Genomic DNA, 13369 nt, shown 5'->3' on the forward strand with positions numbered 1-13369 from the left:
AAGAAAACCTGTCTGGATAACAGCAGACTGACTGCTGGTAAAATATACGACAGGTCTAGACCACACGTGAATTTTGTTCATAGGTATCTGAAAAAAATCTTAGAATATGAAAACATTGGTGAATGCCACAAATTCTCCTAAATCACTCGTACGCACAACTTAAGAACAAATCTGTGCGTACGAACGGTTCTTGCATGAGGCCCAATGTCTCTAAAGATTATACATTGGCCACCAACTTCCATGCAGAGTTTTGGACGGAGTTCATTTATTGTTGAGAAAAGAGTTTTATCCATTTGAATCAAATCTTAAAACAACATTGATCTTGCATGCTATCAGAATTTGTTAATATCAAATCAAATTTGAGGATGTTCACTAAATTGGACCAGGTTTTACTCARTTTTTTTGTTTTGGCTCATGTTGATTAGCTAAGAAAACCATTTGAATGAGACTGATGCCTAATTATGATCAACTGAGGTTAAACCAATGATTTCTTTATGAAAGTTTCATCATCTGTCAATGGCTAATATAATATTTTGCTAACAGACAACATGTTTTTTAAGCTTTTAAAAACATACCTTGTGCAATGAGTAGCACTTGCTGTWAATGACATTTAAGTTACATCAAACCAACTGTTGGCATAACATCTCAATCACAGCAAAACTAACTGAATTATAGCCATTTCTGTGTTTTCTGAAGCAGGCTGGCTGTGGTGGCCATCTTGGAATTTTGGTTCAAATRTTAGTCAGTTGAACATGTTCATCCATACGTAACTTTTTGAAAGTTTTATTTAAATCTCTCTAGTGCAGAGGTGTCCAATCCTGCTCCTCAAGYGCTATCCAGTATGTTGTTGAGGTCTCTCTGCTCCAACACACCTGATTCAAATCAGGTGATTAACAGGCTTCTGCAAAACTTGAATAGGTTGTTCAATCATTGAATCAGGTGTGTTGGAGCGGAGAAACAAGTCAAATATGCAGGGTAGTGGGTTTTGAGGACCAAGATTTGACACCTCTGCTCTAGAGGTTCATGAGCCATTTTAATAACAGACACCCACCCAAAAACCTTTTGTCTGCCTCCACCTTTTGACAACAGGAGATAATAAAGGGATGATGAGGTAATGGTACGGGCTGTATCTGTGAGCTAGTTGGAAATTTTCAGGTTTAGGAAATGACCTTGACAAAGTAGCTACTTTGTTTCAAGCAGCTGCAGCATTTTTAAGGCAACGATTTTTAAAATAATTTATGTTTTTGGTTTTTACTCATCCACCTGACCAGAAGATGTCGTTAGTTTGAGATCTGGCATTTCAATTTCTATAATCGAGGAGAAGCACTGCTTTGCAAATTTGTCACAAGGAGACCACTGTTGTTTTCAACGTACATTTCAGGAGGGTGCCCAAAAATGCCCMGTTTTCTTTCACAAGTTCTATCATACTTTATGACTTTTACTGGAACAGTTGTAATGTTGGCTGTACTTTCACACAGTCTCAGCCAGCAATCAGTCAGAAACACCCACAAAATTCTGACCAATAAAATCTTGATGTCAGTGCTGCTGAGAACTACTGTAGTTCTTGATGGGTCAGTGTACGAAACAGGGAATTAGTTGGTAAAAGTAGCAAACAAYGCAATTTTCACCACACACCATAAGAGAGACACAAGAAAAACCTTCTCATAGACTATAAATCAGGCTCTTCTAGATAARAAGTACACTTGATTTTCATTATTCTATAGCTTTTATATGATGATAAACAAGTCATCTGGTCATTTCCAGGTTTTAAAGTTAAGTAAATACAACCTTAGTTAAACCACAGCACAAACATCCCAGTGATCCTTTGTTTTATTTATTCTAAACAAAGCCGAGATGCAGATGTGTGTAAAAAAATACACAGAATTACACCTTCAGCRGAAATAATTGGAGCTAATTATTTGTAAATGACTTTACTGGCCTCTCACATGGTTGTGGAATTTTAGCCCACTCGTGTTTGCGATGTCGCTTCAGTTCTTTGTGGTTTGCAGGTAGTCGTTAATGTTGGAAACACTTGTCTGAAAGTCCCGCCCCAGGATTGTGCAARGTCCCAACTTTAACAGGTGCATCGATTCGTCCGAGCTGAGCTTCTTTTTAAAGAGAACTCAATTAAAAAAAAAAATTCAATCTTTTGTTTTCTCGTTTGACTGTGTGTTCTCTACGCCTTAGCGTGTTTCAACACGCTAAGGCGTAGAGAGCTTAACACAAAGTTTGTTGCCTTCCTGCTGAGTCAAACATTTTCCTCATGTTAACAGTTAYTCTCACAACATAAAGGGACATTCCCGATTGTTTGCAAATCAGTGGCGAATCCAGGATTTTTCTGGGCAAGGGCTTTTTAATTTTGGCCCCCTTGTGTGACTTTGACCCTCTTGTCTTAGATAAYTGATGGGAAACATTTCAAGCAAAGTTACAACAAAACTGGTGTAATTTTCAGACCTGTCACAAGTATAAAATAAAACTTAAAATTAGAGTTGTTTTTTTTTTGCTCTTGGTTTACAGCAGCTCASTTTATCCAGCTGTGACAAAGTGGTGTTGTAGAGCAGTATAACTGGAGAACAGTTTCTGGTAAGTCAACTCTTAACCTCAACTCTGTTTCAAGTCTTCATCAGATTGTATTTCAAATTTTCACAATACTTGCTTCATTTAGCGAATGACACAGTCTCAACTTCAAGGGTTCCCCAGCCTCTATCTCCCGTGAGTCTGGCAGAAAATATAACACCTAAAGTAAGACAACGTAGTCTGTGTACTATATACATATGATGGATCTTGTTTGTATTTTATGGATTGTTTGTTTCTGACAGATTACTGACAAATATCCAAAGAGAAATCAACACAAGGCGTGCAGAAGATGAGCTTTAGTCCAAAGTAAGTGAACACATTTTATTTAGAGATCCAGCTGAAAAAACTAACCACAGGACAATTTTTACCACTCATCTGCTTTTTTTTTCTTTTTTTTTTTTGTCTGTGTGCAGATCAAACACACAGACTTCCAAAAAAGGTAACCAACACTTCAGCTTTTCCCCGTCTCTGAAATCAAACAATCACCTCCAGAGGCAATGATCTTTTCACCGTTTATGTATTTTTTCTCAAGTATCTAAACAGGATGAAGAAGACGGGAAGTTTGATGAGTTTGTGAGTGAAATGCTATTTCTTGTCTGGCTTGACTTGGGCCACATTCGTTACAAACCTAAACAAACAGAGTAATTCCATTTAGACAATACGACTTCCTGTGGCATGTATAGCTGTGGGGGTGGGCACTGAAGTTATAATTTGTGTTGTACTTGCTTCTTTGTGCTCAGAGCAGTGGAAGTGATCATGATTATGAGTCCCCCGAAGAGAAGACGGGAGAGGAAAACTACATCTGTTCTTTCTTTGAGCTGCGAACAGCTGAGGAAGGAGGATGTGGTGAGAAGGACGACGAAAACAACTCATTAAAGCCGACTCTGTCCTCGACAGTTCGAGACTGTCACAGAGGTAACTGACAGCAAAGGATAAATAAAAACAAATAACTTGAAGCGTATCTTTTTACTGTCTGTACTTCGAAGGTTGAACAAATGTTAGTAAAACATTGTCATCCTTTGTTTTCTGTAGAAAAAAGCTCAAACGCTGCACATCCTCACCGAGCACAAATTAAGCCTCCTCTTCGAAGACCTTTGAACTCACCTAGTGAAAGTACAAGGGTTTGACTCCACAAGTGCCTATTTTATAAACGACGATGTTTATTTTTGCATTGATTGTCACGGTTTCTCTTTCCTCACAACAGTTCATTACTCTGATTTAAATAACGAAAAAACCAAGAAGACTGTACGCTCTTGTCCATCACAGAGAACATTTTCACAACCAAGTATGTATTTATTATTATTATTATTATTATTATTATTATTATGTGACTCCTGGATGCTACCAAACTGATTTAAAATTTGACGTCATCAATGTCCACTAGAGGGCAGTGCTGTCAAAGCTTCTGGTTCATCTGTCAGTCGTTTCCCTCAACCAAGACCACCTCTGCCTACAAATGTGTTCAAGAGGTAAAACTATCTGAACATGCATTAAGTTGTTTTGATGTTGTAAATATAAAATACTACTTTTTTTCTTTACTTTTCTAGAACATCTAAATTACCTCCGGTTCCTCCCGTGCCAACACAACCTATGAAGTTAAACAAAGCAACACCAGAGCCCAAAAAGGTGAAAAAAAAATAAATAAAATCTGTGGCATTAAAGTGAAGCCACAATCTACACATGTTCACAGAACACTTAGTAGTGAGATTAACCTATTGAGCCCAATGCAAAACTGCATTTCACGTTTTCTTTATCTTTTAACTTCTGTTAATTTAAGATTTGTAAGTTGAACCTGGACGTGTTTGATATAATAAAAAGCTAAGAATCTTGGCTAAAAGCTCATGGAAACTATATTTACATCCACCAAACAGTTTAAACGACAGGCAGCTGAATCAGAAAGTAAACAAACTGTACAAAATGGGATTATTGCAAATCTGTAAATACATAACAACAAATCTGTAAAGGAAAAATATTTTGACATTTGTTTTTAAAGCAAAGTCAAAGCAGANTTCTGACAGATTACTGACAAATATCCAAAGAGAAATCAACACAAGGCGTGCAGAAGATGAGCTTTAGTCCAAAGTAAGTGAACACATTTTATTTAGAGATCCAGCTGAAAAARCTAACCACAGGACAATTTTTACCACTCATCTGCTTTTTTTTTTCTTTTTTTTTTTTGTCTGTGTGCAGATCAAACACACAGACTTCCAAAAAAGGTAACCAACACTTCAGCTTTTCCCCGTCTCTGAAATCAAACAATCACCTCCAGAGGCAATGATCTTTTCACCGTTTATGTATTTTTTCTCAAGTATCTAAACAGGATGAAGAAGACGGGAAGTTTGATGAGTTTGTGAGTGAAATGCTATTTCTTGTCTGGCTTGACTTGGGCCACATTCGTTACAAACCTAAACAAACAGAGTAATTCCATTTAGACAATACGACTTCCTGTGGCATGTATAGCTGTGGGGGTGGGCACTGAAGTTATAATTTGTGTTGTACTTGCTTCTTTGTGCTCAGAGCAGTGGAAGTGATCATGATTATGAGTCCCCCGAAGAGAAGACGGGAGAGGAAAACTACATCTGTTCTTTCTTTGAGCTGCGAACAGCTGAGGAAGGAGGATGTGGTGAGAAGGACGACGAAAACAACTCATTAAAGCCGACTCTGTCCTCGACAGTTCGAGACTGTCACAGAGGTAACTGACAGCAAAGGATAAATAAAAACAAATAACTTGAAGCGTATCTTTTTACTGTCTGTACTTCGAAGGTTGAACAAATGTTAGTAAAACATTGTCATCCTTTGTTTTCTGTAGAAAAAAGCTCAAACGCTGCACATCCTCACCGAGCACAAATTAAGCCTCCTCTTCGAAGACCTTTGAACTCACCTAGTGAAAGTACAAGGGTTTGACTCCACAAGTGCCTATTTTATAAACGACGATGTTTATTTTTGCATTGATTGTCACGGTTTCTCTTTCCTCACAACAGTTCATTACTCTGATTTAAATAACGAAAAAACCAAGAAGACTGTACGCTCTTGTCCATCACAGAGAACATTTTCACAACCAAGTATGTATTTATTATTATTATTATTATTATTATTATTATTATGTGACTCCTGGATGCTACCAAACTGATTTAAAATTTGACGTCATCAATGTCCACTAGAGGGCAGTGCTGTCAAAGCTTCTGGTTCATCTGTCAGTCGTTTCCCTCAACCAAGACCACCTCTGCCTACAAATGTGTTCAAGAGGTAAAACTATCTGAACATGCATTAAGTTGTTTTGATGTTGTAAATATAAAATACTACTTTTTTTCTTTACTTTTCTAGAACATCTAAATTACCTCCGGTTCCTCCCGTGCCAACACAACCTATGAAGTTAAACAAAGCAACACCAGAGCCCAAAAAGGTGAAAAAAAAATAAATAAAATCTGTGGCATTAAAGTGAAGCCACAATCTACACATGTTCACAGAACACTTAGTAGTGAGATTAACCTATTGAGCCCAATGCAAAACTGCATTTCACGTTTTCTTTATCTTTTAACTTCTGTTAATTTAAGATTTGTAAGTTGAACCTGGACGTGTTTGATATAATAAAAAGCTAAGAATCTTGGCTAAAAGCTCATGGAAACTATATTTACATCCACCAAACAGTTTAAACGACAGGCAGCTGAATCAGAAAGTAAACAAACTGTACAAAATGGGATTATTGCAAATCTGTAAATACATAACAACAAATCTGTAAAGGAAAAATATTTTGACATTTGTTTTTAAAGCAAAGTCAAAGCAGACACCAAAATATGCAATAAAGTGTGTTGAAAGTTTTTTTTTTTTTACTTGATTTTGAGTGAATATTGTCCAACTGAAATCAAATATAATTTCTCATTATTTCATATACTATACATGGTGACAAATAAATGTTTGGACTTTTTTTTTTTCAAAAGAACAAACATTCAATAAGTGTTTTAAGGCAGGTAAGAAAAAAATAAATAACTTTTACAACTAAAAACTTAACATTTAGTAACGTTATCAATGGCACCATCATGATCTGCAAAACGCAATTTTTTTTCTTTACTAAATCCTCTGTAACTTTGCTTCAGTTCAATTTAGCAGCATGAATCTTTGCACAGGTAATGTCCACAAGTTGATTTGTGGTTTCCAAGAGTTTTTAGTCTACTTCATTATGATTTTAAATGGGTTATATATTGTCTAATGCAAAAATTATACAGGCAGGAGGGGAAAAAAATGTAAAAAAAAAAAAAGAAAGTTCCTCAAATCCTCAATATCTCTATAACAACAGCAGCTGTTTTAATACTTACATTTCTAATAAAAGCTCCCAAGTTTTAGCTTTATTTTGATACCAAGTAGGGTTGGGCATGATCGTATCGTGTGCAATTAATCGTCAGAAAAACATTAATCGATTAATTTTTGGCACTTGACGATTAATATGATTAATGCCACCAGCCAGACTGACTGGAGATTACTCCGGTCAGTCTGCTCAGTGCTCCTCTCTGCTTCAAATATGACCAACATTAAAAATAAAGTTCTGTAATTGATTTATCTATCAACACAATTTAAAATATGATGTATAGCCTTAAGTCCATAATTTTCACACAGTTTGGAACAATTTTTTACAAATAGCAAACCTTTCCCACAAAACTGGGCATGTGACTATGAAATGAGGGTGTCCCGGGACTCCAGGAGATTAATCGTCTAAATTAATCGTTATCGGCTAAATACCACAATTAATCATGATTAATTTTTTTTGCCAATATTGCCCAACCCTAATACCAAGATTATTTAGGTAGACTTTGTAAATGCTGAGATACGCTCAATTACATTTCAGCATGGTGTTTTGCAGAGTTGTAAAGTAACTAAGTACAAATACTTGGGTATCTGTATTTTACTTGAGTAATTATTTTCAAGCCTACTTTTTAGTTCTACTACTTACATTTTTCATATTTTTTTAAAAAAAGGCAAGAAGTAAAAGTCGTTACTTTTATTTCATTTCTGCTTGTTTTTATTCCAGCTTGTTATTGTAAAAAATAAATAACACTATCCACATCAAATTGTGCCATTTAACTGTGGTTGAATGACAAGTATAAATATATAAAATTCTGATACCGTATTAGTTTGTACACAAACAAATCATGTCACACTCCAGCAGGACATAAWCATTARAATAAAAGGACTGTACTTAAGAAGTATTTGTATTTCATGAATTATRTTATTRCATTTGGCTGCAGCCCTCRGATAGATTTTCATTTTAGAAAAGGTTTGTACAGCCTTGATTTATACAGATAGACTAGTGCATCCTAAATTTAACATCAATTTATTATTTTAATACAACAGTCATTTCTGCATTTTTTGTGGAGGTCACCTCCTAATAAATGTCATTACAGAAAATCTAACTGCTCATTTTAAATCAATACTTTTACTTTTAGTACTTAAGTACAAAAAATATCCGATACTTTAAGACTTTTACTCAAGTAATATTCCTAAAGGAGACTTTAACTTTTACCAAAGTATTTTTTTGTTAAGATACTTGTACTACTTAAGTATCACTTTGTGGTACTTTAAACAACACTGGTGTTTTGAGCAAAAATATCAAGAAAACCYCTCGGGGCTCAAGAGGTTAAGGTGGGATTCATGGTATTCTCTGTCCACCATACGCACATTCAGAGTCAAAGCAGCAGATGGAGATGTTGTTCAAAGAAACACATCGAGTTGGTCCTGCAGTTTGCTCCAGAAGCTGCTTTTTATGAACACATCTGATAAGTGTAATTATCTGCGCTACATTCSTCAGCTAGTTGTTTAGGAAACAGCTGCTCTATTTACCAAAGAGAGAAACAAATGTTTGTTTTCTAAGTGGCTTTTCTATTTGTGTGGGGCCCAGTGTTTGGACCCCAGCTGGTACAGAGGAAATGTGACTCGACATGAAGCCGAAGCTGCTCTCAGGAGGGTGAACAAGGTCAGAYGTTGCATCTTCTCTTTCTGGATTAAAAATGCAAGCAGACATACGTGATGTTCAATGTTTATATTTGAACAGGGAGGCCGCATATAAAGGTACAAGTCAAAGTAAACACATTAAAACATCCAAAAAAGGAATGTGTTACTCCTGTCCCAAATGAGCGTTTAAATTTACAGCGATTCATTTATGATCGTTGTGATGGGCGTGCTTTTCTCTGTTAAGGATGGAGCGTTCATAGTGAGGGACAGCTCGCAGGGCTCAGCGGAGCACCCCCACACTCTGATGCTTCTGAATCAAGGCAAGGTTTACAACATCAGGATCCGTCGCAGAGGCAACTCCTACTCGCTCGGCAACGGCTTTAACGGCACTCAGGTGAAGTAAAAATAAAATTAACAGTAATCTTAAAAAAAGATTTTAAAAAATATTCAGATGAAACTGAAAGGTTGCCATCTTGCGGCACACCTCGGGGCCTGTTTGATGCTGCGCTGCGTCATTTCTAGTGTGTGCTGTTGTGCTTTTAGAGTTTCCCCGGAGTGACGGAGGTGATCCTCCATCACACGCACACCCCGCTGGTGCTCATCGATGCCACAGACCAGACCTCTGCAGAGAAGCCCCAGTGTTGCCTGCTGCACCCTGCGGGGCTCTGACCAGCACCAGCACCAGTACCAGCTTAACGTGTGTTAACATCTGCTCCTATGTGCTCATTTCTACACAAATCCGTGTTTTTTTTAAGAACAAATGTCACAATTTCCACAATCTCAAAGGTCGTTGTTATGTAATTTCTCTCGTTGCTGCCTTCCCTATTTTTAGTAAACAGAGTGAGACAAAAAGAATAAACCTCTCGTGGCTGATGTTTTTTTAGCATATTTTTTATGAAGTGCAGACATGTGGCGTTACCTCCTCCAGTGTCAGTCTGAGTTCGTGGCTGCTGCTTCTGCTTCAGGGAGTTTTTCGAGTAACGCCAGAGCGCATCGCTTCAAATGGGTTTGCACTGCCAGCAGTAAGAGAATACCCTTTGTTACGCAATCGCCTCAGATCTTCAGCAGTTGTTGTGCACAAAAAATAAAATAAATTTAAAAAAATCAAACAGCCTAAGTGAACAAAAGTCACAATGTACACGTTCCTTTCGTRTCTCCTTTGTTTCAAACACTTTTTAAATAAAAGCACGACTCAAATTGACTGGATTTTATATGAACRTCGACATCGTCAAATTCAGCTTCTTGTTGGCGAAACTTTGGTGCGATTCTGTAAGACTTAGGCTAAGATCAACTTACGTCAAAATACGACAAAGTTACAGTCGCATATGTGCAGTCTCTTTTGAGATCTTGCATGTGTTGGTGCTTGGAGCATAATGTGGTTGTCAGTCAGCAACTACCTCAGAGTTACATTCATTTTTGTGTAGGCTAAGGTCGACAGCTGTGGCAGCCATCTTGGATTAGGTTGAATCCCATAAGATTTCCATAAGTTTCAATGAAAAGCCATGGTTAAACAGTTGAATCTAATRATTAGTAGCAACGTTTTATTACAGAGCTTGTGTGTTCAGTTAGAGCTATGAGAGTTGGGAATGAGTTATAATTACCACACCAAATTTTAGCTGCATAGTAGGGCTGTGTATTGGCAAGAATTTGGCGATACGATACATATCATAACAGAGGGGTCACGATACGATATATTGCGATACTGTAAGCAAGGCGATATATCGCGATACATTGCAATTTTTTTGTCCAAAAATCTATTAAATAAAAACCTCTTACAGGGAAAAAAAATGAAAAACCAAAATTCATTGTCTCAGAAAATTCTAATATTACATAGACATGCTTTTGATACATTTAGCTGTGTTAGTTTACAATTTACAAAATGGTCACCCAACACTAAACAATAGCCTCTACCTCAAGAGGTAGAGGAGCCAAATGGCTGCTCACTGCTGCCAACTAGCGGTCAAAGGCTGAACTACAACATAAAAATGAATGGTTGGCAGGAAAGTTGACATTTTAAACCTTAATAAAAAATTGATACAGGGCTTTAGAATATCGATACAGTATCGGGAAATGAAATATCGCGATATTTCAGTGTATCGATATTTTCTTACACCCCTACTGCATAGCTGTGAAAAAGACCAGATTTCAAGTCATTTTTGTGTTTGGTTACATCAAATTATTACATCTACTTAAATCAGGCTGATACCCCCAAAAATATTCAGTTGTAGATGTACACTACATTTAATGATTTCTTTCTGGACGTTTTATTAAAACCCAGTGATTATTACCCTTTGGTTGCAGGTGATAATAAATGTTTCTGTATGCACATCATGTATCGGTGAACTGGAAGTTAAATTTCAAAGCCATGTTTTGCACAGTGAATTAATAAAGCGAAACACCTCCAAACATTTGAGGTGCTGAAACACAAACTGAAGTTAAAGTTATAGTTGAAAGAAAATGATCAGAAACTTGAAGAGTAAAGCCTGAAAAATGGTATAGTTTTGCACAGCTCACAAACTAAAACACTGTAACGTTAGAAAACAATGAGCTCAGAGAATATTAAATCCTACCATAATGGTTTCACTAAAACATCAAAGCTGAAACGTTGGTTTTTTGAAATTAGAGACAACCAAGTGATCAGACAAATAATAACGGTGACAAGATGGCAGATTACTGATTCCCTCTGTAGCGCCTGTCCCCTGTGGCAGAATAGCAGTTGCAACATCTTGCCTCGCATCAGAACCACTGATAGACAACCTATCTGTGCCAAATCCTTCAGCGACTCCTCTGAACCTATCTGTAAATCATATTCTGACATGGCACGGTGTGGCGTCGTGTAAATTTAAACCGCTTACATGCCAGGCTAAGCTGTGTGTCTATGACCACTTTCAGCTATCGCATTTCAAATCTGTTTACACCCGTAAACGTCAGAGATAAAGGAATCAAACGCACAAGCCAAATGAGTCACGCTGCTAGACACGGAGTCCGACACTTTCAGGTTTTCCAGATCGACGCACGAGTTGATGGCAGTCCTGCGGTCTCCTCTGTGTTTTTCATCTGAAAAATAATTACATAGAACATGCTGTCTGTGCCAAGAGTCATAAAATAACACTAAAAATAAAACCGTCAGAAAGATAAACTCAGTTAATTATGCTCTTGTACTCTGAAAAAAAGGCTAACTTATATTTAAGAAATAAACAATAAGGTCTATGTCTATAAAATATTACAGAACTCCTTTCAAAAGCATTAACTTCTTTATTTAACTTGGATTAGAGCAGTTTGAACAGTGACAAAGCCATGTAAACATCTACAGATTGCCATAAATAAACATGAAAACACCCTGTTTTGAAAGACACAACTTAAGCCAAAAATGAAACCCAGGGAGGAATCAAAGTTTTGAACCAACACTACAGAAAGCTGTGGGAATGCCACATTTAATCGAGTGTTGTGGCAGCAGGCTGAGCAGGGCGGGAGCCCAGCTCTGCCTGCAGGTCTGCACCTCCACACACAGCCGCTCTGCAGCGGACAAACGCATCYTCCAGCTGCCGCATGGCGGCGCCCACCTCTGGACTGGTCCGCAGGGTCACGACGTCATAAGCCATGCAGGTCAGCTCAACTGCAGGGGAAAGGCGAATAAGACCTTACTAGGTAATACCAGTTAATAACAGCCRCCTGAATTTAATCAAACATTACACACACCTGCTGTGTTCTCCACAGTTTCTATCATCCTCTCCAAGTGATCCGTGTTCAGCTCCAGCGCGTCGTCGCTGCTGCTCGGCGGAAGCTTGGTTGATGACGGCTCTACCATCTAATTACAAACAGGTAAATATTGTGTTATCACCTGTGTGTGTGTATTAACCACTCATTCTGTGAGTGTCGACGAGGCTTTCATCTTTCCTCTGTAATGGACGCTAAGTTAGCCGAATTTAATTAGTGTAAAAGTTAGCATGCTAGCTGCTTTAGCTAAAACAGAGACTTTAACTGTTTGTAGAAAAGGAGCACATGGCATGAATGTACTTATTGGCTTAAAACTATTTCCTAGACAGCGGTGGCGAAGGGAATGTGTTTGTGCCGATGAAATGTATAAATTAAGTCAATAAATGTTTCCAAAGTAGCAATGGCTAACTACTCACCGTCGGAGTTGATTGAGTCAAGGCTGAGAGCGTTGTGTCGTTCACGAATGATTCGTTCGTTTTAATGAATCATTTCAGTGAACGAACTGATTCGAATCACTTTGTCAACTGATTCGTTCATTTTTCAGTTGAGCAGAGGCTTGTGATGTGCAGATCAATACTGAAATAAACACTACTGATACTAGAACTTTATGTTCTGGAATCGATACTAAAATCAAAATATCGATACTTTGATACTTTAGTTATTTCACATAATGTATATCATTAACAAGAAAATAGTGGAAAACAACWATTCCAATCTTGTCTAAATCATATGTGGTCGGAGGGAACTACTTTTTCTTCCGCTTGAGTAATGCATAAGCACAATGGCACGTGCTCAGTCAGCCACTCAGTTTGTAGAGGTTTGGCAGGTAATTTCAACATAAAATGTGTTTCGTCTGACTGTAATTAGATTCTAGATGAGGGGTTCCCAAACTTTTTCATGCCATGCCCCCCCCCAAACAGCATTAGCTCCAGACAGGGACCTTCTTGCAAACCAGCAAACAATGCTACAAAATATACAAAGTAACAACTATTAGAATACTTTTTCTCACTTTTAATCACTATTCAAAAATGTTTTTATTTCTTTAGAATAAGAATTTGAAATTGTGCTAAACAAATTTAGGGTTAGGTTTAGAAAGACTTTTAAATTAAATAAATTACTATGTCATGTATTA

At 37.3% G+C, this 13369-nt stretch overlaps 4 protein-coding genes across 7 annotated transcripts in view; 3 read left to right on the plus strand and 1 right to left on the minus strand.

Moving 5' to 3' along the window:
• The first annotated feature begins 956 nt into the window (after window positions 1–956).
• Window positions 957–9711, plus strand: LOC106528880 (lymphocyte cytosolic protein 2). Of its 2 annotated transcripts, XM_014024159.1 has the most exons (15): window positions 957–1111; window positions 2518–2583; window positions 2666–2883; window positions 2991–3016; window positions 3110–3150; window positions 3318–3492; window positions 3610–3690; window positions 3782–3862; window positions 3962–4046; window positions 4125–4178; window positions 5752–5823; window positions 5902–5980; window positions 8468–8542; window positions 8765–8914; window positions 9064–9711. In XM_014024159.1, exons 3-15 carry the CDS (start codon window positions 2867–2869, stop codon window positions 9187–9189), a joined length of 1062 nt encoding a protein of 353 aa, XP_013879613.1. In that variant the 5' UTR covers window positions 957–1111; window positions 2518–2583; window positions 2666–2866; the 3' UTR covers window positions 9190–9711. The 2 variants fall into 2 exon arrangements, with proteins under 2 accessions (XP_013879613.1, XP_013879614.1); XM_014024160.1 differs by lacking the exons at window positions 957–1111; window positions 2518–2583; window positions 2666–2883; ... (5 more) ...; window positions 3962–4046; window positions 4125–4178 and adding exons at window positions 4596–4659; window positions 4768–4793; window positions 4887–4927; ... (1 more) ...; window positions 5387–5467; window positions 5559–5639 and having other exon boundaries at window positions 5739–5823.
• A 2044-nt stretch (window positions 9712–11755) lies between these two features.
• On the minus strand, window positions 11756–12676 carry syce3 (synaptonemal complex central element protein 3). The gene is made up of 3 exons (XM_014024156.1): window positions 12654–12676; window positions 12220–12328; window positions 11756–12136 (listed from the first exon to the last, which is right to left on the minus strand). The coding sequence occupies exons 2-3, from the start codon at window positions 12326–12328 to the stop codon at window positions 11955–11957; spliced, it is 291 nt and encodes a 96-aa protein (XP_013879610.1). The 5' UTR covers window positions 12654–12676; the 3' UTR covers window positions 11756–11954.
• Window positions 12262–13369, plus strand: part of foxi3b (forkhead box I3b) — a 23456-nt gene continuing 22348 nt past the window's right edge. Inside the window, exon 1 of the mRNA XM_014024155.1 lies at window positions 12262–12342. The gene's annotated coding sequence lies outside the window, so the exon portion shown is untranslated. The remainder of the gene's footprint in view (window positions 12343–13369) is intronic.
• The window catches only part of gabrp (gamma-aminobutyric acid type A receptor subunit pi), a 71948-nt gene continuing 70896 nt past the window's right edge, over window positions 12318–13369 (plus strand). For 2 of the 3 annotated variants that reach the window (XM_014024151.1, XM_014024150.1), the window contains exon 1: window positions 12318–12342. The gene's annotated coding sequence lies outside the window, so the exon portion shown is untranslated. The remainder of the gene's footprint in view (window positions 12343–13369) is intronic. The other variant, XM_014024154.1, reaches the window with a different exon arrangement.

The sequence above is a fragment of the Austrofundulus limnaeus genome, unplaced genomic scaffold (assembly GCF_001266775.1).
Source record: "Austrofundulus limnaeus strain Quisiro unplaced genomic scaffold, Austrofundulus_limnaeus-1.0 Scaffold409, whole genome shotgun sequence".
In the NCBI taxonomy this organism is placed as follows: domain Eukaryota; kingdom Metazoa; phylum Chordata; class Actinopteri; order Cyprinodontiformes; family Rivulidae; genus Austrofundulus; species Austrofundulus limnaeus.

Bases quoted from the DNA above. Each gene is read 5' to 3' on its own strand.
- LOC106528880 (XM_014024159.1), top strand. The intron at 3,017-3,109 runs GTAACCAACACT...TTTTTTCTCAAG, and splicing joins CACACAGACTTCCAAAAAAG to TATCTAAACAGGATGAAGAA. The intron at 4,047-4,124 runs GTAAAACTATCT...TTACTTTTCTAG, and splicing joins CCTACAAATGTGTTCAAGAG to AACATCTAAATTACCTCCGG.